Source organism: Pristis pectinata, chromosome 8 (genome assembly GCF_009764475.1).
Source record: "Pristis pectinata isolate sPriPec2 chromosome 8, sPriPec2.1.pri, whole genome shotgun sequence".
Lineage (NCBI taxonomy): Eukaryota > Metazoa > Chordata > Chondrichthyes > Rhinopristiformes > Pristidae > Pristis > Pristis pectinata.
In genome coordinates this window covers 21009962-21037951 of record NC_067412.1, presented here as the reverse complement: position 1 = coordinate 21037951, position 27990 = coordinate 21009962, and the positions used below count along the sequence as shown (strand labels likewise).

General features: G+C 40.8%; 1 protein-coding gene across 1 annotated transcript in view; it reads left to right on the top strand.

The window, feature by feature from the left end:
• Positions 1-18300, top strand: part of gpr139 (G protein-coupled receptor 139) — a 44320-nt gene extending 26020 nt beyond the window's left edge. The window contains exon 2 of the mRNA XM_052021321.1: positions 17366-18300. Coding sequence (XP_051877281.1) covers positions 17366-18300 — 935 coding nt within the window. The remainder of the gene's footprint in view (positions 1-17365) is intronic.
• The last annotated feature ends 9690 nt before the right edge of the window (positions 18301-27990 follow it).

Genomic DNA, 27990 nt, shown 5'->3' with positions numbered 1-27990 from the left:
ACCTGGAGATAGGAAATAGAACAGGATAGTTGAATGCAATGGTTGGTAATGCAACAAAGCAACATTTTAAAGTAGCATGAAACATGCAAAACCTATAGCAGCAATAATATTTAATCTGAATGCAAAACACTATGATGCTGGAGGAACGCAGCAGGTCCAGCAGCATCCATGGAGAAAAGCAGGCGGTCAACGGATGCTGCCTGGCCTGCTGAGTTCCTCCAGCATCATAGTGTTTTTCAACTAGATTCCAGCATCTGCAGTCCTTTGTTTTTCTATATTCAATCTGAAAATGATTTGGTACTCCAAAACTAAAGGTTCATCCAAAATCATGATGAACAATTGCTTTGTGGTGCACCCACACTTCATTTTAGCAGCTAAAATTGTTCTGGTACTTCATTTTATTCTACCATTCTTTATTAAGTACCAATGCAGCAGTAGTAACACAGATATTGCCCTCATATTGAATTATGAAGGTCTTAGAGCTTCCTTCTGTTGTATATAAATAGTCATTCTTTATAGTACATGGAAATACATGGCTAGTTCCAGATTTTGATCAAGGTGGGTTAGCACAAAAGCTATATAGTGATTGGCTGAGATTCCCCCCCAAAAAATTCAGAGTAAAATCATCAATATCCTCCAGTGCAGTGCTTCCCAATATTTTTTTCTTTATTTGATGATCAATACTAAACTGTAAACTTTATTATATTTTAATAGTCCAATTCCCTGACCATTTCACAAGGATGTCCATTCAGAAAGAAATCTTTCCATATATGCAGACACAACAGAGACTGCAAATGCTGGAAATCTGGAGCAACACACAAAATGCTGGAGGAACTCAGCTGGCCAGGCAGCACCTATGGAGGGAAATGAACAGTCAATGTTTCGGGTCGAGGCCCTTCATCAGGTCTGGAAAGAAAGAGGGCAGAAGTCAAACTAAAAGGGTGGGGGAGGGGCAGGAGCACAAGCTGGCAGGTGATAGGTGAATCCGGTGAGGGGGGGGAAGGTAGGAAGGTGGGGGAGGGGGTCAAGTGGGAATAATGTGAGAAGCTGGGAGGTGATAGGTGAAGAGGCAAAGGGCTGAAGGAGCAAAGGGCTGAAGAAGATGGAACCTGATGGGAGAGAACAGTAGACCATGGAATAAAGGCAAAGAGCTGGGGAACCAGAGGGAGGAAGGTGTGGATGATGGGCAGGTCGTGAGGATAGGGGAGGGGAAAGGAGGGGTAAAGGGGCCAGAGGAATAAGGGAAAACAAAGGGGGAGGGGTGGAACTGAGGGGAGTGGTTACTGGAAGTTAGAAAAACTGATGTTGATGGCATCAGGTTGGAGAGTACCAAGGTGGAATATGAGGTGTTGTTCCTCTAATCTGCACCTAGCCTGAACTTGGCAGTAGAGGTGGCCATGGACAGACATGTCAGTGTGAGAATGGGAAGTGGAATTAAAATGGCTGGCCACTGGGAGATCCTGGCTGTTTTGGCAGACAGAGCAAAGAGGCCATAGAACCATAGAACCATAGAACCATACAGCACAAAACAGGCCCTTCGGCCCACCGTGTCGTGCCGTCCATCAGACCACCCTCACACTACCTAACCCCTTCCTCCCGCATATCCCTCTATCTCACGTTCCTCCATATGCCTATCCAACAAGCTCTTGAACCTGTTCAATGTATCTGCCTCCACCACCACCCCAGGCAGTGCATTCCATGCACCAACCACTCTTTGGGTGAAAAACCTCCCTCTGACATCTCCCCTGAACCTCCCACCCATAACCTTAAAGCCATGACCTCTCGTCTTGAGCATTGGTGCCCTGGGAAGGAGGCGCTGACTGTCTACTCTATCTATTCCTCTCAATATTTTATATACCTCTATCATGTCTCCTCTCATCCTCCTCCTTTCCAGTGAATAAAGTCCTAGCACCTTAAGCCTCTCCTCATATTCAATACTCTCCAATCCAGGCAGCATCCTGGTAAATCTCCTCTGCACCCTCTCCAACGCCTCCACATCCTTCCTATAATGAGGCGACCAGAACTGAACACAGTACTCTAAGTGTGGCCTAACTAGAGTTTTGTAAAGCTTTGCCTCTTCCACCTATCACCTCCCAGCTTCTCACATCCCACTTCCCCCCCCCCACCAACCTAACTTCCCCCTCTCACCTGGATTCACCTATCACCCACCAGCTCGTGCTCCTCCCCCTTCCCCCACCCCTTTTATTCTAGCTTCTGCCCTCTATCTTTCCAGTCCTGATGAAGGGTCTCAGCCTGAAACATCAACTGTTCATTTCCCTCTATGGATGTTGTCTGACCCACTGAGTTCCTCCAGCATTTTGTGTGCGTTGTGTGTGTATGTTGTGTGTGTTTTTCCATATATGTCATGTTCTTCATTACCACAAGGCATTTCAGAAGCCATTTGCAGCCAACTAAGCACTGTTTTGAAATGTAGTCGCTGTTGCAGGATGTACAGTAGCTAAGCTGAACTTAGCAAGATACCCTAACATTAATGTGGTAATGATTTGTTTCAAGGGTATTGAATGAGGGATAAATATTGACCAGGGTTCTCCTTCCCCCCTTCAAAAGACTGCCATGGATCCTTTTATACTCCTCTAAGGGTTTCAATTCATCATCCAGTTCTATCAGTGCAACACTTGCTCGGTACTCATTGAGGTGACAGCTTAGATTTTATATTTGAGCTTCTGTAGTGGGACTTGAACCCATAACGTTCTGGACCAGAGGAAAAATTGAGTCATGGCCAATGCATTTCATTAATATAATTGAAATTCTGTACATTCAATGATTAGAAAAAGACATTCAAGAAGGACAGCAACAAATGGATATTCAAATGAAGAATGAAGTCGTCTTTTACCAAGTAGCCACATAAAGTAGGTGGAGGTCTATTAGATAAAATTCCCACCAATTTGTTGTTGCTGACTTCCTGATTCAGTCAATAACAGCAAGTGTAGAATATTAATGGTTTAGAACTCCTCAAACTTGTAATACATGACTGGTGAGGAGCAAACTTTGAAAGGATATTCATAGATAGTCTCCAAATGTATGGGCTAATTGATACAATGGACTCATGTTCTTTAGAGAGGCTTTTACCATTTGAGAAAGCAAGTTAGAGATAATCCATACTAGTTCACATTATTTAGAAATTGTGAAAGGAAGAGAGTGTAATATTGAAATCATTGCTTTATTTTGTAGACACCTATGCTCTAATGATGAATCAGCATTAAAAAGCTATTGTATTAAAAATTATTCTGAGCTAATTTATTAATATATAAGAACTCTAATATATGATAAATATGAGTGGATTTCATCTCCCAGCAAGATCAGCGGACTGAGGATTCCAATATTCACCTGACAGGTTCTATTCTTTAAATTAACCAGCTATCTATATAGTCCAGTTGTTCAAGTGAACAATACAGATGCCATGGAATTATCATGCAAAGTAACTGCTAAGTTAATCAAAATCACATTAATTTAAATATTTCAAATGACTTCACTATATATGAAGCTCTTCTTGATCTTTCCCAAGAGCTATGCTGTAAAAATATGAACCAACTTGCCTTATTTGAATACCAATTCTGACCTGGAGTATTTACAGTTAGCCAAGGTTCATTTGGTATGACTTTTACCTCCGTCAAGAAGTTCAAGTCCCCTTCCAGATACTTAAGAAGAATTTCTGGTTCTCTGTTGTACTGCCAAGGGAATGCTGTGCATGGGATTTGTTATCTGTGGATGCCTTATTGAACTGAGGTCATGATCGCTCCTGCAGATCCATGTAATATCCCGATACCCTTGACATCCCAGCCAACATTTATTTCTCAATTAATGTCACTAAAGGGCATTAGTGCAATTGTACCAGCATTGCATATTTTCATATTCAGCTGCCAGGTAATTGGAATTGAGGTCATGTTCGGAGGAGTGGGAGAAGGATAGCTGGCAATCAGAGGTCTAATCAAAGTACGTGTTGTGATTGGGAGGGGTGGGTACAATCAGAACCCTGGGTCAGGGGGTGGGAAGAGATAATCTGGCCAGTGAGGAGGGGAGGAGAACTATCATGGTCACTTCCATGATCTGTGATATGGGATAAGGACAAGTGGGATCGTGCTGTAGTGGATTGTGATAGAAAGGCAAGGATGAGAGGAGTCTGTGGTTGGAGCCAAGGATCTGGTGTGGTGATGAATTAGGAGGGGGGAGCGTAGGTGTTGGACATTAGGGCCTCCATTGGGGCCTTGAAGGATCCCTAAGGAGGTCAGCAACTGGAAGGATCGGAGGGTTGGAGTGTCGGAGGAATCGGGGATCAAAGCTTGGTTCCCAAAAAGTTGGGAGCAACATCCGGTGACGGTCAGGGCTATTGCATCGTGGAGGTGGGATAAACTGGAAATATAAATTAGCCCTGTAATATATGTGGATTATGTAACCTTGGGTGTATATCACTTCAAGAATTGTAGTAGTTCACTGACTGCTTACTACGTTATCAATACAAGTGTTTCAGTGTAAAAATGGACAGAAACAATCTGCCAGCCTAGAATGAAGCCACAGCTGCCCCTCACAGTGAACTTGCTAAAATATCCTTGTTGTCAATTTGAATCACTGTTATCCAGTATCTGAGAGAGAGATACAGAGACCAACTCCCAGTCCACCATTGCATTAAGAAATCCTAGTTCTCCTGGGATAAATTAATCTGAATTCCTCCACAATGTTCCAAAAAGAGCATTGAATGGGGAATGACATCATTCCATGCATCCCCTTCAATTCCGTCGACCCTTTAATCTTCTTGACTCCCCAGCCTTCCCATATACTCAACTCATAAATCACATCAAGGATGCAAGAGTGACTGATGCCAGTAAGAGTGATGTGGTCCAGGTCAGAAGTGGTCAAGCACGGTAGTGTAGCAGTTATCGCAATGCTATTACAGCACCAGCGACCCGGGTTCAATTCCCGCCACTGTCTGTAAGGAGCTTGTGCATTCTCCCCGTGTCTGCATGGGTTCCCTCTGGGTGCTTCGGTTTCCTCCCATATTCCAAAGGCATACAGGTTAGGAAGTTGATGGCATGCTATGTTGGCCCCAGAAGCATGGCAACACTTGCGGGCTGCCCCCAGAACACTCTATGCAAAAGATGCATTTCACTGTGTTTCAATGTACATGTGACTAATAAAGATATCTTATGATCAAATTTTACTTTAAAAATATATATCTCGATTGCACAAGGCTGAAAAACATAAGGTTATACAATTGAACTTTTAAGCCATTGGATGACATACATTTATGCTATTTCATTAAGTATTGTTAATTTTGATTTGAATGCCAAAAAACTTTCATTCTCACATAATCAGTCCTCACCTCTGGAGCTGTCTGTGTCATGTTTCTTTCCACATTACCCACTGTAAATTGCCTCTAGTGTTTAGGTCAGTGTAGTGATAATCATAGAGGGATACAGCACGGAAACAAGCCCTTTGGCCCACTGAATCCACGTCAACCATCAACCACCCATTTACCAAAAGAAACTCATAGAGTCACAGGGAGAATGTGCAAACTCCATACAGACTGCAGTCAAGTTCAGGATTGAACCCAGGTTTCAGGTGCTGTGAAGCAGCAGCTCTACTGATGTTAGCTCAGCAGATTAGTGTAAATGGATACTTGATAGTAAGTGTAAATTTGGTGGGCATTTCAATCCTGTATGACTCTATAATTTTATGTATTGGCTCAATGATCATTTAACATTACAGTGCAAATATATTAACTGTCCTTTCACTGTAAGAAATAATCATACCCAACTATTGAGCCTACTGCATTCGCATAGTTTTGCCTTTCAAAAAAATTCTATTCTCTTTGGCACGGATATTTTACCTGTGTTCCAATAGTAATTCAGAACAACTTATATTAAATTGAAAACAGAAGAAAGCAAAAGTTGCAAGAATTCTAAAATAAAATATTTCAAATCAAAAATGTCATTTGGGTTAATCAAGGGGATTTGATAACTTTGATGGGAATGAATTTGGGAAGACTGAAGAATCTTTCCTCTTCTGCTGAATTATCGACCGGAACTATGCTGTGCAAAAAAAAGACAGCAATCAGCAGGACTCATCTGAGGAAGCTTTAGGAGTTTGGTCATCCATACAGTCACATGCTGTGAGCAGGGCATCTGCTTGTCCTCTCTGTGATGGGGGTGGGAGGAAGAGGGAAATGAAAATGTGAAAGGTTCCCACAAATAAAATTAAATGGGCTATTCCAGCACAGAATGAGTGTTTCACAGTGCTCATCTACTGTATCGATTTCAGTCCTGTTGAGAGAGGGAAGATTGATAATTCTGAGGTACGAGCAGACTCATTTACTTCCTCAGAATTACAAGATACCAGCTGATTTTGGAGTGTTATTAAAGCCTAGAATGTATCCTATGATACAAAAGACCAGGTTACAATTAGAAAAGACAAACAGGATCCAGGTAACACTTGGAGATGCTTTAACTTTATTTTTATGATTTCAAGTGGACCCAGTGAAACTGCTTCTGCTCATACTGCATTAGAACGTTCTTGTTGGATGATAAAGAAATTCCCCTTCCACCCATAGATAAATAATCAACAAGTTTTAATCACCCTCTCTGTTTAGACATTAAGAATTTACTTGCTTAATATAGGGGAAGTTAGCATATGACCAATGGTGCATTAAGTAATGTTTCCCTGCAGACTTATATAGCAAATATCTATCCCAAATTGTCTGACCCAAGATACATCCTTAGAACCCACTACTATAATACTGCTTAAGTTTCATCAAATTTCACCGTTCTTTTGAATACAGAGCAATGTGGAACAGGATGCACTGTATATTTGAAAATTAAAATCTAAAAAGCAGTTCACACTGGAAATCATTTCAACCTCTCTGTTTAGACAATGCATGTTGAGTTGACAGCACAGAGGAAGGGTTGGAGGATGGCCAGTTGGAAGCAATCAATAACACTTCTGGTTAGCAAATCACTCTTAGTTGACTTCAATAGAACCATATTCCAGAAGTGGAATTTACCACATGTGTTGCTGGATTTTTCATATGGTGCATGTAACCATTTGCAAGCTGCAAGCCCTGTTCTTTATGAAATGCAGTATTACTGTGCCAATAGTCAACTATCATTACTCTGAGAAAGGAGGTAATGACACCACTCCTATAGAACGTGCGCCAGCCATTTGTTTGCGGCGTCTGTTGGCAACAGTTTTCCCTTTTCTCTGCCACATTGGTGAATCGAAGCCCATGGACTGAGTTGAACGTATGATGGGAGATAGAGGCAGCATGACTCCTCTGACCCTCTTTAACATCAGTCATGAAACTCTATGACTGCTACACTTCCCCATGGCTTAATAATTTCTCATGGATGAAAATGCCACGAAAGCTGTGCCATGAAGGCAACCTGTGCCAGTCTGGTTTGAGGGCACAGCAGCAACATTCTACTCTACATAATATGCAATACATTACGGGCAGTAGATTAGCAAATCCCAGAAGTTAATCAGACATAAGACAATGTCAGCACAAAACTTACTGCCCAAACTACCACCATAGCAAGAGTTTTCAAAGCCTGGATTCACAGCAACTGGTTTGTTCGACTAGTGGTGCCACTTTGGGACAGAGCTACCCACAGTCTTTGAGGTGATGGTGACATGAGGCCCAGCACCATGCTCCTCCAACAACAGTAGTACAGCCAATTGGACATTGTGCTGATAGAAGTAGGCACATTGGGGGCCATGCACTCCCTATCCATCCTCCAGCCCACTAATGACTAAAGTAATTGATTAATTTAATTCAAGATGCATTATCTCAGGAACATCCAAACTGATTGAAGTTGTTGTTACTCTGGCTGACTCATAGGACCTGAGTCAGGTAAGTACAGGCCTATTCACTAAAACTGTGACCACCACTAGTACAAACACATGGTAAACAGTAACATGAGTGATATCATCATGCATAAATCAGATTTTTGATAAAATTGAATTGAGTAGAGCATAAAATCATTGCACAAGGCTATAGAATTTCTTAGCCCATTTCTTGACACAAAATAACTTTGAAAAAATAACCACGCATCTTTATGAGTTATAATAAAGACATAAGAAGCTGCAGATGCTGGAATCTGGAGCAAAAATCAAACTGCTAGAAGAACTCAGTGAGTCAAGCAGAATCTGTGGAGGCAAAGGGCTAAAGTCCTGATGCAGGGCCATGATCTGAAATATCAACTATCCTCCAGCAGTTTGGTTTTTTTTCGCTTTAAGAGTTATAATCTTGGCTGCCAGCCAATAGCTTTCAACAACCATACTAAATTGGTGAACTGACTGTGATAGGAAAGTTAAAAGGCTGTGCTGTTTGTAGGAAACATGAAAATCAACTGAGGTGTCTTTCTATTCTGGCCTAATCATGCATTAGCATTGAATAAATAAGCCCAACAAGCAGAGTTTCTAACATTCAAAACAGAAAGAAAAATAGGAAAATGTTAACAAATTTGTAACTATGTTCTGCATGTCAGGGCGTAGGATGCTCAAACGAAGTACAGTATATATTCATAAGTGCAAATGAGCACAAGCAAAAAGGCACACTACCTGATGTAAATAAATGAGAAACAAATTCAGGCAAAATACAAAATGGGCAGCCAGTTCTCTGGTATGCATTAAGATAAATTTACACTCAACAAAATTTATAAATCAATTGAAGGAAATGTTAACAAACAGCTGGGAATGGGCAGACAGCAAACAGCAGGTGTGCCAGCTACCTAGTCATTCCATCTAAGAAGCCTAAGGTTCAGTTCCATCTCCCAGTGAGCTGCATGCTGTGAATGGGCAATAGTTTGGATCTCATCAGCATCAGAGAAGAGAGAGAGGGAAAGAGAGACATCAGCAGCAACCTGCAACATTTTCAGAGAACCAGGAGTAGCAGAGAAAAGCTCTTGACCACATTAGGAGCAGCTAACATCAGGCCCTGTAAGATCATTGTTTAAGACATTTAATACCCAGTACAGCAGATGGAGTTTGTGGAACATATGCATCGAACTGTGCATTGCACTTCAGTGTTATGTGTTGAATTCCCTCAAGGGAAGTTCAGAGACCAGAATAGTTTAAGCTTGAGATTATGTACATCGCAGGACCGAGATATGCATAGTTTAATAGGAGCCCTGCCTGAGTCAGCTGAGCACTTGAGCTTCTCTTGTAAGAGCTCAAGGCCAAATCAGAGGTAAAACAGGATAGCGAGAGCAGCCTCCAGTTTAGAGAGTGCTCTACTTCCACGCCCATCCAGTGAGCCATTGAAAAGGTTCATCTGCCTCTAAATAAGTCTATGATCTCTGTATCTCTGAATAAACAAAACTATGATCTCAGATCTCACATTCTTTCAAATGCACAAAGACCTATTCAGCAAACCTGTGCAAACTGTATGAAAATATTCCATAGTTCGATATACAATTAACTACATGTACTGGCATAGGTATACTCAGAACCCATAATCCAAGATTAGTACACGAATCCCCTCAGGAAGATTGGGTAAAACAGCCTTTTAATGCTGCCAGTTTTCAGTGGGTGAAACATAGAAACAGATAAGAATAGCAGGAATAGGCCATTCAGCCCTTCGAGTCTGGTCCACCATTCAATATGATCATGGTTGATGCTTCATCTGTACCAGGTTCCTGCTCTCTCCACACACCCCTTGATGCTTTTTGTGTCTAGAAATCTCTCTCCTTCTCAAACGCATTCAACAACCTGTCTTCCAGAGTCCCCCGTGGTATAGAATTCCATAGGTTCACCGCCCTCTGAATGAAGAAATTTCTCCTCATCTTAGTCCTAAGTGTCTTACTCCATATCCTGAGACTGTGAGCTAGTTGGCTATAAGAGTACAAGGCCTACAATTTGAGTTCTGATGAAAGCTTGTCAACCTGAAAAATTAACTCTGTTTCTCTCTCCACAGATATTGGTATTTTCTGTTTATATTTTAGATTTCCCCAAACTCCACTATTTTGCTTTTGAGCATATTATTTTTAGTTTCAGAAGTATGAGTGCATCTAGTGAACCATAGCTGACACCATAATATAAAATGGGACTAGAATGGGACTATAACATGGTAATAGCACATATGAAGAAAATCTGAGAATACTCTGATTCTGGAACTGTGGTTTCTCCTTAGGAATGAGTGCTGTGGGGGTGTATTTTTTTCTAACTTCCAGCTACCTGTTAAAAAAAGTAAGCAATCAAAACTGCTTGACTTTTAGAGAAATAGGTTAATGTGAAGAATGCATGGGTTAATAGATAATGGGAAAATTACTGGCAGATAATGGTCAGGATAAAGACAAAAACCCCAAGTGACTTTCCCCTCTTTGCTCCACGAGCATTAAATTCTCTTGACCCCTCCATTGTTACTTCTGAATCTGGTTAATTCAGCAATAATGAATGCTCTTATCTGGGACTCGTGTGTTCTCTGTATCTCTGCACTGCAATAAGTGCTACTCTTTCACAATATATGGAGTTTGAGAGCTATAAGAATACTTTGAGAGTATTACTGCAATAAGCTGTCCAAGGATGATTTTGAATTTTGTTGCTTACAAAGGACCTCTTATTGGTCAGTTGATTTTTTTTATAGCAGCATTGAAAAATCATGGATTTTAAAATAAAACAGAAAGAATTGTATTTCAAGTCCCTGTATTAATCACGGAGCTTATGCTGCAGTCATTTATAGGCCTTGAGAAAAACCTTTAATACTCCTGTACCATTTGAGAAATGAACTTAAACATAGTTAAGGAAGTCATTGCTAATAAATTCTACCGTAAAAAAAACTAAATATTTATTTTAAATCTATTAATATCTCCCATGAATTTGTAGTAGCAGTTAGAATTTTGGTGATATATTTGCAAAAAAAAATGTAAGAATCAACCAAAGATAGAAATGGACACTGATAGATTTATACCTGAGAAAAGGAATTAAAACTTTTGATTTTTACCAAGAGGTTAGAAAGGTGGCAGTTAATGGCTGAGGAGCTTGACAAGATGAAAGTTCTGGCATATTTGTAAACAGACATCTCCAAGGAAATCCAACAGCAAGATAGCCATAACAGAATATCATTAAGGACTGCCCTTGGTGATATAGGGTGAAAGGAGGTAGTTATGAATCAGTGATGTGAAGATGGAGGAATCTCGTTTGAGGCTGGCAATTGTAATGAAGAATAAATGAGTTTGACAATTGATAGAGAGTAGGCTGAAGGTTTCATTAGAGGGTTGCAGGGACAGGGGCACCATGTTCCTCTTGGCCCACTAATACTGCTATAAAGAAGCTCTCAGCTTTAGAAGCTGCTAGAGGTATGACAAATATTATTTTACTTCAACTTTATTTCAATCCCTCCTCACACAAAAGAAAATAATGAAAATATTTTGCATTGTTCAATTTAGCTGTCCACCCTAGTACGATAAGATGGACTCTTGACCTCACAATCTACCTCATTATGACCTTACACCTTATTGTCTACCTGTACTGCACTTTCTCTGTAGCTGTTACACTTTACTCTGCATTCTGTATTGTTTTACCTTGTACTACCTCAATGCACTGTGTAATAAACTGATCTGTATGAATGTGAGGCAAGACAAGTTTTTCACTGGACCTTGGTACAAGTGACAATAATAAACCAATTCCAATTTGGCCAGTCTATGTAACAGAACAAATCTTAAAAAAAATGAAATTTTATTTTCTCCATGGCTCCAATCAATAGGAAATTACTTGTCTGAGTCCTATCCTGAGCAGGGGTTGGTTCGTAGAATTGCTATGAACAGGGGCACTGCCTACAAGAACATCAGAACGAGATCCACTTGTAACAAATAAAATGGAAGAGATGATTATGGGGTTGGAAACCATTGGGCCTGGCTTTCAAGGAGCAGGAAAGGTAGGATGGGCTGAAATTCCTCCTTCTTTGTTTTGTTTTCCTTCAGTGTGTAAGGATCAGCCATCCATAGCCGCTCATAAACTGAATGACTTGCAGTTCTGATTCATCTCTTTACTACAGGCTTAGGGACACATAATGGCACAGATTTCCATCATAAAGGGTATGAGTGAACCAAAGGTTTTTGTTTATAACAGTATTCTAGATTCATAGTCACCATCACTGATATTTGCTTAGAAATTGATTCCTGGTTAGTAGCACAAACCCTCAGTGAATTGTCTTCTGTTTCCAAAATTCAGTTTATTGACTTCAATGCAAAATATTTTGGAGCCAGGTTATTGTGCATTGATGTAAGTATACGGTCCATTTATTGCTACTATCCAGGATGTAATTCTTGGCCAATGGCCCCTTATTCATGATCTACTTAATTAAATGCTCCTGATGTTGTAATGGGATTTATTCATGGCTCATATCACTGGACTTTAGATCCAGGCTTCCATTTAATAGTCCAGTAATATAACCACAATGTTACTTCATTCTTTGTATGATTCTTTGATTCTAAAATGGCTGCAGTCCATCTCCAGGTGTGATATTAATGAAATTGACTCTAGAGAAGCTCAAAAAGGATAAGACTCCAGCTTTAACTAAAGAACTTTACTGGAAAAGTTTCAATATATGCTTGGGCATTTCTCTTTATTAAGTATATCTAACGTATTGCCAGAACTTGTTTGGAAATATTGGCCACTCCACATCTAACATGCTTCACATGCTGCCATTCATCCACTGAAGTATTAGGAGGTTTGAGTCTCTATGTGAATACATATGTCCCAAATGTTCTGATCAACCTCGCAGTTACACTGGGGAATCAGCCCACAAAACCTACATTAGAACCGCAAGTCCATTGAATGAAGAGGGATGGTTGTTAGGGAAAAAAGCATGCTTAAGGCACTTTACATTTTTATTAATTGAGCTTGCTATTATGTTTTCAATTATTTAAGATATTTTGTATGTTTTTGAGGGATTCAACGTTCTTAATTCAAACATTTTCTGGGTAAAGTATTTCTGGTATTTAGATTATTATGGTCATAATTCCTTCTCTGTCAAGGTAGCAGAAAATAAGCTGGAGCCTGGAGAGCTAATCTTAAATGATGCAAAACATAAATTCATATCAGAAATAAATTCTGTGAAAAAATTAGGCTTGGCAGCACAAATTTATTGGATGCCCCAATAATCGCAAAGAATATCTGGGGATTGTATATTCAGGCACAAATGCATATCCTACCCCTCCACCCCACCTCTAGTTGTTTGCGATCTGGTCCTGTAAGCCAGAGGGAAGTGTGAGCTTCATGCAATATATCTGGGTGATATGAATGATATGGTTGAATGACATGGCAGTGTATACAAGCTGTGAGACATGAATTCAAGTTCACTTCAGGTATTATCTTTCACCAGCTATATGCGTCAACTGCATTTTGAAAGCTGTATCAAAACTTCTGGCTAGCTTTTTAAATATTAGCATATATTTAGCTATATTCTTCAATGTCCTGCCAAGAACTATTCCCATGTTACCGCTATTGTCTGAACAGTGTCAAAATAATCCCACTGTAATTAAAAGGGAAAAGGGATGCAAGAAAATGGGTGGCACACATTGGGAACCATTCTAAGGCAGTAATCACTCTGCGAGCTGAACTGGCATCCATAAATTGATTCAACACCGCACAATTGTTTATGACGACATCTGAACAGCTCAATCAAACTGCTGCCTTCTGTTCCTTGTCAAACATCTATTATTCTCTATATCCCGCTGCAAATAATCACCTAAATCACTTGGTACAGGACTGAGTTGACATTTTTATGGAACTATTTCGAAGCAGTTTGCAATTAAATTCTTCTGGCAGCTTATATGTGGTATCTGCAATCTCTACAAGTGCCCATTGAACTTGAATCTAGTATAAAAGCAGAAAATGCTGGAAATATTCAGCAGGTCAGGCTGCATTTATGAGAAGAGAAACAGAGTTAATGTTTCAGGTCAAAAACCCTTCATCAGAACTGGGAAGGAGACAAAAGAAAAAGAGATCCAAGAGGCTGTTGATGCAGAAATCTGGAACAAAAAGTAAGCTGCTGGAGGATCTCAGTGGATCAGGCAGCATTTGTGGAAGCAAAGGGAAAGTCAATATTTCGGGTTGAGCCCTGCTTGTTTTTTTGCAGGAGAGGAAAGAAGTTTATTAAGCTGCAAGGAGGGTGGAGAAGGGTGGGGGAAGGTGGAGTGTCTCTGATAGGGTAAAACCAGAGTAACAGTGGGGATAAACTGTAAACAAGGTTATCTGGTCAAAAAGTGAATGGGAGCAGTTAGAGAGTGAGAACATAGACAAAAGAAAGTAGAAATCGTGAAATCCAGAGCAGGAGAACATGCCCAGCAGGTCAGGCAGGGCACTCTCAGAAGGAAAAAGGAATAAAAGGGGAAAATACAATCTGACCCAATATCACAGACAGGCTGACACCAACAGAGAAATCAAGTTAACTGATATTGGAGAATTCAATATAAAGTCCAGAAGGATACAATGTGGCCTTTTTTTCCTTTTTTTCTCTAGGAATGTAGGATCTGCTGGGTATGGTGTCCTGCTCCGCATTTTGCACATCCTACATTCTTCTGTCAATGTTCTTTTGTCTATATTCTCACCTCTAACTGCTCCCATTTACTCACTGACCAGATAAACATTGTTTACCGTATCTCCATAGTCACTCCAGTTTTACCCTATCAGAGACATCCCACCTTCCTGCAGCTTATCAAGCACCTTTTGTCTCCTTCCCAGATCTCTCAAATGGTCTTCGACTCAAAATATTACCTCTGTTTCTCTTCCCATAGATACGTCCTGACCTGCTGAGTATTGCCTGCATTTTGTTTTTAACTTTAGATTTCCAGCATCTGTAGTTTTGTTTTGATCTTCATAAACCTAATTCCAGCATTTGGTTCAATATTTTGAAGGGCTAAACTAAAAAAGGAAAATAAATTACGCGTGCTAGAAAATTGCTTTGCTGATTTTCTGAAGTTGTGGAATCTCAAAGGAACTTCCATGCTTCAGTAATTAAGCCCTCCACAAAGTGTGATAGCAATTCCCTTTCTGCTTTCAGGATCACCTGCACTTTTCAGGGATGTTTCTCAGCCTCCATATGGCTCAATGTTGGGGAAGGGAGACAATGGTAGACATTGGAACACATGGTAAGTTCCAACCCTACACTCACCCTTCCACAGCACAGAGCAGCAGTGTGCTTCTATCTTGCCAATATGGCAAATTATTGCCCCAGGTTTCATTACCCAATTATCATTCCCCCCAGTTCACGTCTGCACATTCTGAATCCACACTTAGCTTATGATTCCTCTTCATATCCCAACCTTCTGCCAGAGAGAAGCAGAATGGAAGAAGTTCTACCTTCTCCTCAGCTTTATTCCAACAGGCACCCCTGAATGGGCACTACTCCAATCCCCTAACTCCAGCACCATTTCCCAACCCCATCCCCGCTTCTCCCTCCAACACAATCCCTGGCACAAATTCTTGTGCCAATATAAAGTGTTTACATTGTCATTATGATCATACTATAATGTCTGGCCTGACCTACTCCCACTTCCCCCCAACTCCCTCAGTCTCCTCTTTCATAAGATATTTATTTATTGGTCACATGTACATCGAAACACACAGTGAAATAGACTATTTGTGTTACTGAGAATGTGCTGGGGTCAGCCCGCAAGTGTCGCCACTCTTTTGGTGCCAATATAGCATGCCCACAGCTCCTAACCCGTACGTCTTTCATCTCTAACTGACACTAAGAGGTCACTTAGAACCAAACAGCACAAAAAAAAAAGCCCTTCGGCCCACTTGGTTTGTAACTCAAAGAAATATCTTCAATCAAAATTCTGCCACTAAAATCATTGGTGATAAATTATACATTGCTTTCTCGGCCAAACAGTTATCCTAGGTTAATCTGTCAGACCCAATGCTAATCAGTAATTATTGGTTTTAACAAATGCTTTCAAGTTTTAATGATTACTTTTCTGTTCATACACTTGGGATCTTTGGCAAAATTCTTTGTGCCTTGTCAATGTGACTTTCAAAGAAAGACCGGAAGATATATTATTTGTGGCGTCTGTTTAAAATTCATATTTATGCTCAAGATCCTCATCACTGAATGAAGTAGCTCTCTCAAGTACACAACCAGAATAGAGTTTCCATTTTGGGCTACAACTGGAAAGCTAGTCATTAGCTGGATTTCTAATTGCGCCCAAATAAAAGTGGTTTTATTGTTCAAGTTTCCACTGAAACTCAATTGCATATCACCAGATATGTTGAGTGTAACCTGACCTTAAGTAACTGATAATGGCTTTATGACTCTGTATAGAACCATTTGCTTGTTATTAGTTTACAACAGTCAGGTTCTGAGGGCTGAAAAGGACAGTTTAGCCTTTGCAGCGACTATGAAGAAGCAAAAATTAGGATAATTCGTTGAAATTCATTAATTCCATCTGAGACCTTGGCAATTCTATAAGACTGGCTGCTTTGCAGGCTGATCTCTTTACAAACTAACACAAAAGGTTTGGGAAACCTGATTAAGGATTTGCATTGAATTTCACCACCTTTTCAATGATTTCAGGCATATTGGGTTGGTGGGAAATCAGTAGAACCAGGTAAAACCTCCAGGCCCCAAATCTCTTAGCATTCTGAAATACTCAGTACAATCTTGGCAGAAGTAAAGTAGAAGGGCTCCGGTCTTAGCCGCACAGAGATTTCCTGCTTGGCCTTCCTCCATTTGCACCTGCTGGAATGTTAGAGATTTTTACACCTAATGAAAAGAGGTGCACCCAAATCCAGATGGGTTCCAATGGTCCTGCTGCGACTGTCCAAGCAGGGGAAATAACTACACCAATGATGTTTAAGCTTTTTGTTCTCATTATTATTGACTGCTTCACCAGTTATTTCTTGACAGAGGGAGTAAGTTGGTTATAGGTGCGAGTGAGAATTGGTGCACCATCATTTCCAAAAACATGAGGCTGACCTGGACTAATAAAAGGGCCAATTGTGCAGGGCACTCATGGTAATAATACCAATACCATTACTAGCCTTGAAGTCTGTGCAATTTCAGGGAGATGCCAAATAAACTAAGGTTATTTCCTGCTTTATTACCTCAAGGAAAATATGGAAATGTATATTATTTTTGATGCAATTTGGCAGAATGGGTGGAGGGTAACCAATTCATCCTCTTTGTGTGCACTAAACATGCAAACACAGCTCCATTTCTGAACGTTTGCAGGAGCAAAGTTAAGCATGCATCATTGCAACATCCTGAGTTTAATGCACACATCAAACACTTTGACACCTTTAGTTCCTCTTCAGGTAAACAGAGCAACCACAATGCAGGAAAATGTTCAAAATTTTAATTTGTATTGCAATAGACAAATGAGTGAATAAACAACTTTTGTTTCTTCCCTAGCTAACATACTCACGGTAATCATCCTTTCTCGCTTGGTGGCTCGGAGACAAAAGTCCTCCTACAATTATCTCCTGGCTCTGGCTGCTGCAGACATATTCATCCTTTTCTTTATTGTCTTTCTCGATTTTCTACTTGAAGACTTCATTCTCGGCCAACAGATGCCTCAAGTTCTGGATAAGATCATTGGAGTCCTGGAATTCTCTGCTAATCACACATCAATTTGGATAACGGTTCCTTTAACCATTGACAGATATATTGCTGTATGCCACCCACTTAAGTATCATACAGTGTCCTATCCTGCACGCACCCGGAAAGTTATAATGAGTGTCTATGTCACATGTTTCTTGACCAGTATTCCATATTACTGGTGGCCAAATATTTGGACTGAAAACTATACAAGTACTTCCATGCATCAAATTCTGATTTGGGTTCACTGTTTTACTGTATACCTGGTTCCATGTTCAATATTCTTTGTTCTGAACTCAATCATTATCCACAAACTTAAAAGAAAAAGCAACTTCCGCATGCGGGGCTACTCCACAGGGAAGACAACTGCTATTTTGCTCACTATTACAACAATATTTGCAATACTTTGGGCCCCAAGAATGGTGATGATTCTCTACCATCTCTACGTTTTGCCTATAAACAACGGATGGTTGGTGCACATAGTGTCAGACATAGCCAACATGCTTGCTTTCCTGAACACAGCCATCAATTTCTTCCTTTATTGCTTCATCAGTAAACGTTTCCGCACAATGGCAGCTGGAACACTAAAGGCCTTCATTAAATGCCAGAAACAGCCGGTGCAATTTTATACAAACCATAATTTCTCAATCACCAGCAGTCCATGGATCTCACCTGCCAACTCCCATTGCATCAAGATGCTTGTGTACCAATATGATAAAGATGGAAAGCCTCTGAAGATATCTCCATGAGCTGAAAGGTTACTGCCTAAGTGGAAAAGCTTTCCCTTGGCTGAATTGTTATTTGAAGATCACAATGCCCAATCATTTAACATCCAAATGATTGCATATTTTAATGCCAACTTCTACCTCTTCCACCATTATAACATGACTTTGTGCACCTCTGAGCTGTTAATAACTTCTACACATTTGACATTAATAACGTCTTTTCCAAGAGCAAATTTACATTGACAGGAAAGTCACTGTGAGATCTTTCAATGAATAACAGAGCAAAAAAGAAATGTGTGGAAGAGGTAGCAAAAACACTTGCAAAATAATAATAGACTGTATAAAATAAAATTACTTATATCTTAATTTACAAACATATACCAAAAGATTGTATGTTATGTATTCTCTAGTGTTGTTAAGGGTTTTATAGTACAAGTTAAACTGATCCAAATTGTCAAGATCCTACAGTGCAGATATAAGAGAATGCTTTCTGTAACTGTATTATATAGTTAATTTATTATGTTTTGTAAATCATTTAGGGATGCACTCAGGTGAAATATTTGAGCAAATTTAAATGTGTTGCCTGGTCTGTTTTAATTGGAATTTTTAAACATGTATTTTCTGCAAATTCAGAGGAATTTGCTTTAACAATTAATTATATAAAGGGAGGTTGCAGAGCCATTTACAATTTGTGTTCTAAAAGGTTAAGCTAATTAGTAACAGTCGACAGCTGCTCATAGAGCAGTGCACAGCAATTTATTCAAACTATTGCTTTACAAAGAGAAAAGATTCAGTTCCAGAGAATGTATTTTAACAGTTGTATGGATTTTGTAGACAGAAGCAAAGAGATTGTCTTTAATTGTTTATCCTGAACACAGGAGTTTATTGAGCTTTTCGTAACAATCAATAAGAAACTGTTTGTCGGCAAACACCAATTGCACTTCGAAGTCTTGAGATGAGATGGTTCTGTTAGCAGCACTTCAGACATTTACTGAAGTACAGATTTTGTAACTGTGTTATTTACAAAATTGTGAGGTATAATATTTGTGCTTATTTTATAATTAGATAACAAAAGAGCTCAGTGGTGGTTCCAGTCTGCTGTAACACACTCATCTTGTTCTATTTAAATTATAATTCAGTAATCTGATTTTTTAAAGGTTGAAATTGTGCAGAATGAATATAGGATTTAGTGCTGCACATGTTGAAACGATCACATTATATCCCTTACTCAAAGCATCCGGAAAATGGAAATAAGACTTTAAACACTTGTTTGTAACAAAGTAAATAATGGTTGTATTGTGAATGCACTGTGATTGTTGAACACTATTATTCTTGCTTATGACAATTTGCACAATAAACTTAAAAGAATGCTAGCTGAAAGATTTTATACGTTACTAAATGTTAATCTTTTGCCTAGAGGCTAATATTAGTAATTTAAATACTTTTATTGCCTTAATTGTAAACATTTTTTATCTGGAAATAGGATTCTCATAAGCTACTTCTTTGCTGTTAAGAAACACCAAAGCCTAAACTTTCACAAAATATACTGAATCAGAATTAATTGCCTTTTTTTGGTCATGCTTCTCTGACGTTTAAATCTAATCCAAAATAAAATTTTGTTTGTGCTTGGAATTCTATCATTTTATTCCAGGTGGCACCCAAACTTGATCAGAATTGAATATGTGAATTTACTCTTAGAACTAGCTATTGTGTTTGTAGAGAAAATCTGTTGATTTTTCAGTAGTTATGGGAGTGCCTATTTTAAGTTTAGAACAAGATCTGGCACTTGGTACACTCTCTGTTGCAAATCACCAAATATAAGCACACAGTGAGTTTCTTTTCTAAATGACTAAAACAAATTGTTTAAAATCCCACATATTTATAGAATACAAAACAATAATATGCCTGGATCTAAATGTTTTGCATATTTTATACTGTGGAAGTATTGAACAGAATGGCTAGTATTATGTTGCATAATTTCAAAGTATTGGCAACAATGAACAAAAAACTTTTCCAATTGTTGTCAAAAGAGTACATTTAAAGGGAATCACAAAATGGATTGTGAAGTCTGAAGAAAATAGGGCATACAATATAATTGTGAACAGTTTCAACATTAATCAGTTACAGAAAGGATATTATTAACATCCTTTTAGGGTCCCATTAGATGATGTATATCATTAAGATACCAATACCCATAGATACCAGTAATATCCGGCTATCAACAAATTATTCATGGATCCTCCAATTACCAGCCACTCCACTGTTGTAAATTGGTAAACTAAACATCAGTGATAGAGATTGAAAAGGAAGAGCCATAACAAAACATTGTCAATAGAAAGTATCCATGTTTCACTATGTACATTCTTTCTTCACATGGAATACCTAACATTGCTGCTCCTGTGTACTTCAGACAGGCATTTTATAGAAATTAGTCTTTGAATTAAATTACTGTGTTATTATTATCACATGATGTAATGAAGATAAACTGTACTGAATGAAAATATGTCAGTAGACTATTTACGATGTGGGGCTTGTGCATTAAACAAAATGTATAAACTTTTAATATTAAATTGATTTAAATTATGAATACAGTATATTTGACAATTGTATATGTCTTTAATGCTTCTGTATTTTACAGTGTAGAATATATGGATATTGCTTTTTTTAAAAATAAAGTGCTGGAAAGAAGGAATTGATTTGCCTTTTGTAAAGCATCTTTCAGAATCTCAGGGCATCCCAGAGCAGTTTACAAACTATTTGGAGTTTATTTACCACCGTAATGTGTGCTGTCAGTTTAAACACAGTAAGGTCCTGGCAACATAATTAATAGGCAGATCATCTATTTTTTGCCATTTTAAAGGAAGAACTATGTTCAAAATATTCAGTAGTTTTTTTCGTGAATCTCTGCAACAATACCTGATTCGACTTTTGCCATCTCTGGTACCATCCCTGGTAATTTGATTTCTGCACCTACTGGTTTTAGCTTTGAGGAATGGTAAGGAGTTGGAGAATTAAGACATAAGTATTCCATTATAGTTTATCTGCATTAAATAGTAAAATAAAAGGAGAACGTGTTGTACCATTATAGTGCCTTTCACATCTTCACGTAGCTACAAAGTGCTTCATGCCCCATGATGTCTTATTGTAACTTGAATGAGAAGGACTTGTATTTAACCAATGGCTTTCAATGCCCATCGCATTCCAAGCACCTTACAGCCAATGAAGAACTCTGGAGGTGTAGTCACTGAGGTACCATACAACATAGAAGAGTACAGCACAGAAACAGGCCCTTCGTCACATGATGTCTGTGCCGAACATGTTGCCAAATTAAACTGACTGCACGTGGTCTACATCCCTCCATTCCGTTCTTGTTCATGTGCCTGTCTAAATGCCTCTTATACATTGCCATCATATCTGCTTCCACTACCTGCCTTGGCAGCGCATTCCGGGCACCTACCATGTCCAAAATATACTTCTTGCATGGTGGCAGCTATAACACCTACACTCCCAAGGACAAATGCTCTCCTATCCTGACAGTTCACTTTTTACATCTCATTGCTATCTAGGTTTCAGGTATAAATAATGCAATATAGAACTAGAAACTTTGGCAAATTCACAACATTCAAATTCCTCATGCCTCAAGTCATTTTAAAGCCTTCATGTCAATGTGGTGCACAAATCTGACCTTATGCCTGCATTTCATCTATGTTCAACCTGCACACGTCATCCAACTTACACCAGCCTGGATTTTGTCCTGAGCTCTGGTGCTGTCTATGCGGAGTTCCCACATTCTCTCTGTGACCACATTGTATCCTCCCAGGCAATCCACTTTCCTACCATATCCTAGTTGGTTAGTTATTTGGCTACTTTAAATTACTCCTGCATAAGTGAGACTCGAGTGGGGGGTGAGGTGGGAGGGAGCTGATGGGCATGCAAGGGAGAATAATTTACAGTGAAATCAGAGCAGGAATAGGACTGCTCTGAGAGCCAGTGTAAACTTGATGGGCCAAACAATCTCTTTCTATGATAAGATAAATAAAAATAAAACCTCTGAAATCCCAATATGAATGGTTTCCATCCTTGTGATGCCTCCTGTGAATTTCTGACAAAGTTCTGTGCCATCTGTAGAGCAGTTTCCTCAGGTAGCAGTGGGTCTGTGAAACCAGCCTCAGGTACAGATGCATACCCTTTGGTTCAGTTTTGTGAACTTCCTTCTTATCCTCCAGTTCCCAACAGGAAAGTCAAAGGACAAAAACAGAAAATGCTGGAAATACTCAGCAGGTTAGGCTGCATCCATTGGAAAAGAAACAAAGTCGATGTTTCAGGTCGGAGATCCTCCGTCAAAAGAATCTAGACAAAAGAAAATGGGAGTTATGAAATGCAGAGCAGGAGGGCAAGCCCAACAGGTCAGGTTAGAGAAATCAAGTTACCTGAAGTTGTAGCATTCAACATTGAGTCCGGAACACTGCAATGTGCCTGGTCAGAAAATGAGGTGTTTGCATTGGGCCTCACTGTGACAGTACAGGAAACCACAGACAAATGGGTCAGAGTGGGATTGGGATGATGAATTAAAGTAGCAGTCAGCAAGAAGCTCAGGGTTACCACTGAGGACTGAATGCAGGTGTTCTGCAAAGCAATCACCCAACCTGCATCTGGCTTCTCCAATGTAGTCTCATCTACACTCACGCCCCATGATGTCTTATTGTAACTTGAATGAGAAGGACTTGTATTTATCCAATGGCTTTCAATGCCCATTGCATTCCAAGAACTTTACAGCCAATGAAGAACTTTGGAGGTGTAGTCACTGAGGTACCATAGGACATAGAACAGTACAGCACAGGAATAGGCCCTTCGTCTCATGATGTCTCTTCATACACATGCAGCCTGATCTGCCCACTATTTCCAGCATTTTCTACTTCTGTTTTAGATTTCCAGCATCTGCAGTCTTTTTGATTTTTGGGAATTTCAAAGGGAGGTGCACCCTATCAGCAAGAGCTGCTGCAAACGACAGTGGAATACCCACAACTGATACAGGATAACAAGGACAAAATGAAAACAAAACAGTACTCAAATTGAAAGAAGACCAAAAATAAAAACTTCAGAATTAGTCTAGGGTTTGCACATTCTCTCTGTGATCATGTGGGTTTCTGCCAGGCGCTCCGGTTTCCTCCCGTATCCCAAAGACGTACTGTTTGGTCGGTTGATTAGCCACTGTGAACTGCCCCTAGTATGTAGGTAAGTGGTAGAACCTGAGGGGAGCTGATAGGAATGCAGGGAAGATAAAAATAGGATTAGTGTAGGATTAGTGTAAACGTATTCTTGATGGGCATTGTGGACTTGGTGGGCCGAAGAGCCTGCTTCTGTGCTATATGACTCTGTGAGCAGAAAGTCATCAGTAATTTAATCCAATGATGTAGTTCACAATTTTAGGATTACAACATTGCATGGGTTAGGACAGCACTTCCTGTGACAGTTGACGCTCCTCCCTATATTTTTGAAAGCCATATTTGTCTCAATTACTTGATGCAAGGTTTTGCCTTTTGCAGATGCTCTCATCCACGCCAAGTCCTCACTGAATCTTGTGACCTCCATCCAATCTGGGTGGCCTTATTCAAACGGAGATAAATTCTAAAGGATGAGAAGGTATACATGTTAAATGTCCCAAATTACGTGCAATACCAAGCTTTCCCCGAAACTGTAGAAGTGCTGCATGAGCCCCAGATGTAAACCAGGGGTTGATGCAAGAATGTTGTCCCTCTCCTCTGATGTTAGGCCTGCTTCAATAGTGAGGTTTCAGCTGTAACTTTAGGATAAATTTCCAATCACTCTGCTGACAATAGGATTCTTCTAGAGTTATAAAAGTTTTCTGCAAAGTTATCGTGAATGAATTGGAGAACTTCCAGGAAACTTCACCACACCAACACCAACCATCCTTACTCCTCTCTAGGTGACAAAAACCAGAAAGCATTCCATTCCCTGCTATAACCTTCCTCATCTTACCAAAGAAAAAGATAAGAACACGATATTAATCTCATTTTAAATTTTTTTCCACAAGTTTTTTTCTGTTCACCTCTTTCAGATTTGAATGAGACAGACAGCAATGAGTGAAAGCAAAATTAGCAATAGCAAATGGAGAAAGTAAATATTAATAATAAAATGGGGATCAGAACCCCATAATCTATTTAAATTTGAGGAAAAATGGATTAAAATAAATGCAAGAAGAGTTGATGGAATGGGAATAGAAATAGCTATGCACTTTTTTGAGATTTAGGTGTTAAAATTAGTCCAGAAGTTACAGGATTAGGGCATCTTGTGGTGAATACTGTGAAATGGATTTTCTTCCCTCACTCCTCTAAATTGCAGCAACTTTGCATCAATAATGGAAACGAATACCGTGAGGTGGGGGTCAACAGTCATTTGAGACCAACAGTCTACTAGACATATGACATTATAAAAGATGAAGAAAGAGACTCAGAGAAGAACTGGCACTGAGAGGTGAATGGGGTATAATTTTTGAAATGACATGAAAATAACTTTTGGAAGTTACTAAACTATTTTAAGTCATTCACAAACCTATTTAATAAAGCAGAATAATCTTTCCAGTGTTTGGCATATAAACTTGTGCTTGGCATATACAAGTCTTCACAGAAAGTCCTTCAAAGATGTCACTAAAGTTATGTGAATGGAATGTGTCCCACATCTGCTGACATTGATCGATGGATGCTATGGGCATGGTTGTGGATGAGGTACCACCTGCTGCACTACACTGATGCACTGCCTGCCCTCTCACTGATCATGTGCAGCCTCTTCATCTTCCTCCTGCTAGTTACCTGGTTCCTCCTCCTCAGACTCAGTCATTGCCTTCAAGTGCTTTGTAGCTTCCACCCCCTCATATTGCCACAAACCAGATGGACAAAGAACAAAAAGTTACCATGGTGCAGTGTGTTCATTTGTTAAATCACATAAAGGTTATCTTCACAGGCTGTGCACAACAGGGGAAAAGGCCATTTGCCCTGAGTGATCTGCAGCAGTGTCCAAATGCTACATAACCATTCTCCTACTTTAATTTCCTTTACTTGTCCTGTGGAGATGAAAGGGATTTTAAATTCATGGTCCTTACTGAAACCTAACCTCTGATTGGACAAAGGCACTGTAAAAGTCCCAGTCCTCCTGGGTCTGATATCACGTAGAATGGTTCAATAGGAAGCCTGCCCAATCATCATTTCCCACTCCTGTGCACCTAGAGTTGTTATGCCCTTCACAGGCAGAAAAATATGACAAAGATAAAGAATATTGTAGTAATTGCTGACTACTGATGGGGAAATGCATTCAAGGCAAAAGCTGTGAATTTAATTACAATGGGAAGACTGTGTCCCATGGCAACCAAGTTTTACTTCTCACTTAACTTTAGTTTAATCTTTCCACAAACAACTAGTGAAAAACACATTGATTTGCATAAAGTACAACAGAGACTGCTATTTTAATGTAAGATATTTCTTCATACCTCTGAAAAGATGGACAGTGTGTATTCAGGAAATATGTATCACAGACAAGATGTGTAAAGCATAAGGTTATATAACAGGCAGGGTCTTTAATGGGAAGATGTATAATTTTAGCAATCATTAAAATATTATTGCAAATAGCATAATTCACAGTTACTGAGAAAAAAGTGGTGGTGTGGCGACTCACCGTTTAGTCGGTCGAACAGGCTCGGCAGTCGGGTCGAGCGGCGTTGGAGCGACGAGGCCCAAAATGGCTGCGGGCCTCGTCTTTCCCAAGCGATGGGGAGAACCCGCGTGTGGGAAAGTCTTGATGACGTAGTACTTACGTCATTGCCGGTTGGATTGGGTGGGAACAGTGTCCCTTAAAGGGCCAGCGCAAGGCAGGAAAATAAACCAGTTCTTGTTCGACAATCCTCCGACTAGCATCTTGTTTTATTTCGCGGTAGCAACCGCTACATTGGTGACCCCAACGGTCCAAACGGATTTTGGACTCGCGCAATGGCCGACAGCACAGCAGCCAATGCAGTGGCCCTCAAGCTGTCCACCTTTTGGACACTTCGGCCCAGTGTCTGGTTTGACCAGGCCGAAGCACAATTCCACCTTCGGCAGATCACCTCCAACTCCACGAAGTACTACCATGTGGTTAGCTCTCTGGACCAAGAGACAGCTGCCCAGGTTGGAGACTTCAACCAGTCGCCTCCAGAGGAAGATAAGTACCCGGCTTTCAAAGATCTTTTGATTTGGACCTTCGGCCTCTCCCGTCGTGAGCGTGCCGCCCGCCTGCTTCATCTGGACGGCCTGGGGGACAGATCCCCATCCGCCCTAATGAATGAGATGCTGGCATTGGCCGAGGGACACAAGCCATGCCTGATGTTCGAACAGGCCTTCCTCGAACAGCTCCCCGATGACATCCACCTGTTGTTAGCTGACGCCGACTTCAGCAACCCCCATGAGGTGGCCGCCCGGGCAGATGTCCCGTGGAGGGCCAAGCGCGAGAGCGGTTCGTCCGTCAGTCAAATCACCAGGCCGCAAGCCCAACGCCCGCCTCGCCCTGCCCCAGCAACCGAGCAGCCACACCCCAGGAACGCAAACAACGACACGGGTGACCAGCTGTGCTTCTACCATCAGAGGTGGGGTGCAGAGGCCCGTCGATGCCGCCCACCCTGCAAGTTTCAGGGAAACGCCAGGGCCAGCGGCCGCTGATGGCTACGGCGGCTGGCCTCCAACAGAGCCTCCTATTCATTCAGGACAAGAAATCTGGATGGCGTTTCCTCATTGATACTGGAGCGGAGGTCAGTATTTTGCCCCCGACCGGCCGCGACACTCGTAACAGGCCACCCGGTCCTCTACTCAATGCCGCCAACGGTACAACAATACGGTCTTTCGGCACCCGTACACTTCAATTACAATTCGGCGGCAGCCGTTTTACCTGGACCTTTACTCTTGCCACCGTCGCCCGACCACTCCTAGGAGCCGATTTCCTTCGGGCCCACAACCTGTTAGTCGACCTGCAAGGGAAACGATTAGTCCACTCTAGCACCTTCCAGACCTATCCCCTGGGAGAAATCAGCACACCAGCCCCGCACCTGGACTCCATTTCCCTTTCTGGTGACGATTTCGCCAAGCTCCTAGCCGAATTCCCATCAATTTTGGCACCTTCGTTTACGAATTCTAGGCCCAAACACGGGGTATGACACCACATCATTATTACAGGGCCACCCCTTCATGCCCGAGCACGACGATTACCTCCAGACAAGCTCCGCCTGGCAAAGGAAGAGTTCCGTCACATGGAGGAGCTGGGGATTGTTCACAGGTCAGACAGCCCCTGGGCCTCCCCCCTGCACATGGTCCCCAAAGCCACCGGAGGGTGGAGGCCCTGCGGCGACTACCGCAGGCTGAATGACGCCACCACCCCGGACCGCTATCCCATCCCTCACATCCAGGACTTCGCAGCGAACTTACACGGGGCCCGCACCTTTTCCAAAGTGGACCTCGTTCGGGGATACCACCAAATCCCGGTCCATCCAGATGACGTCCCCAAGACTGCGATTATCACCCCATTCGGCCTGTTCGAATTCCTTCGGATGCCTTTCGGCCTTAAGAACGCCACACAGACCTTCCAGCAGCTGATGGACGCGGTAGGCCGAGACCTGGACTTCGTGTTCATTGACTTAGACGACATACTGATCGCCAGCCGTAACCGCCAGGAACA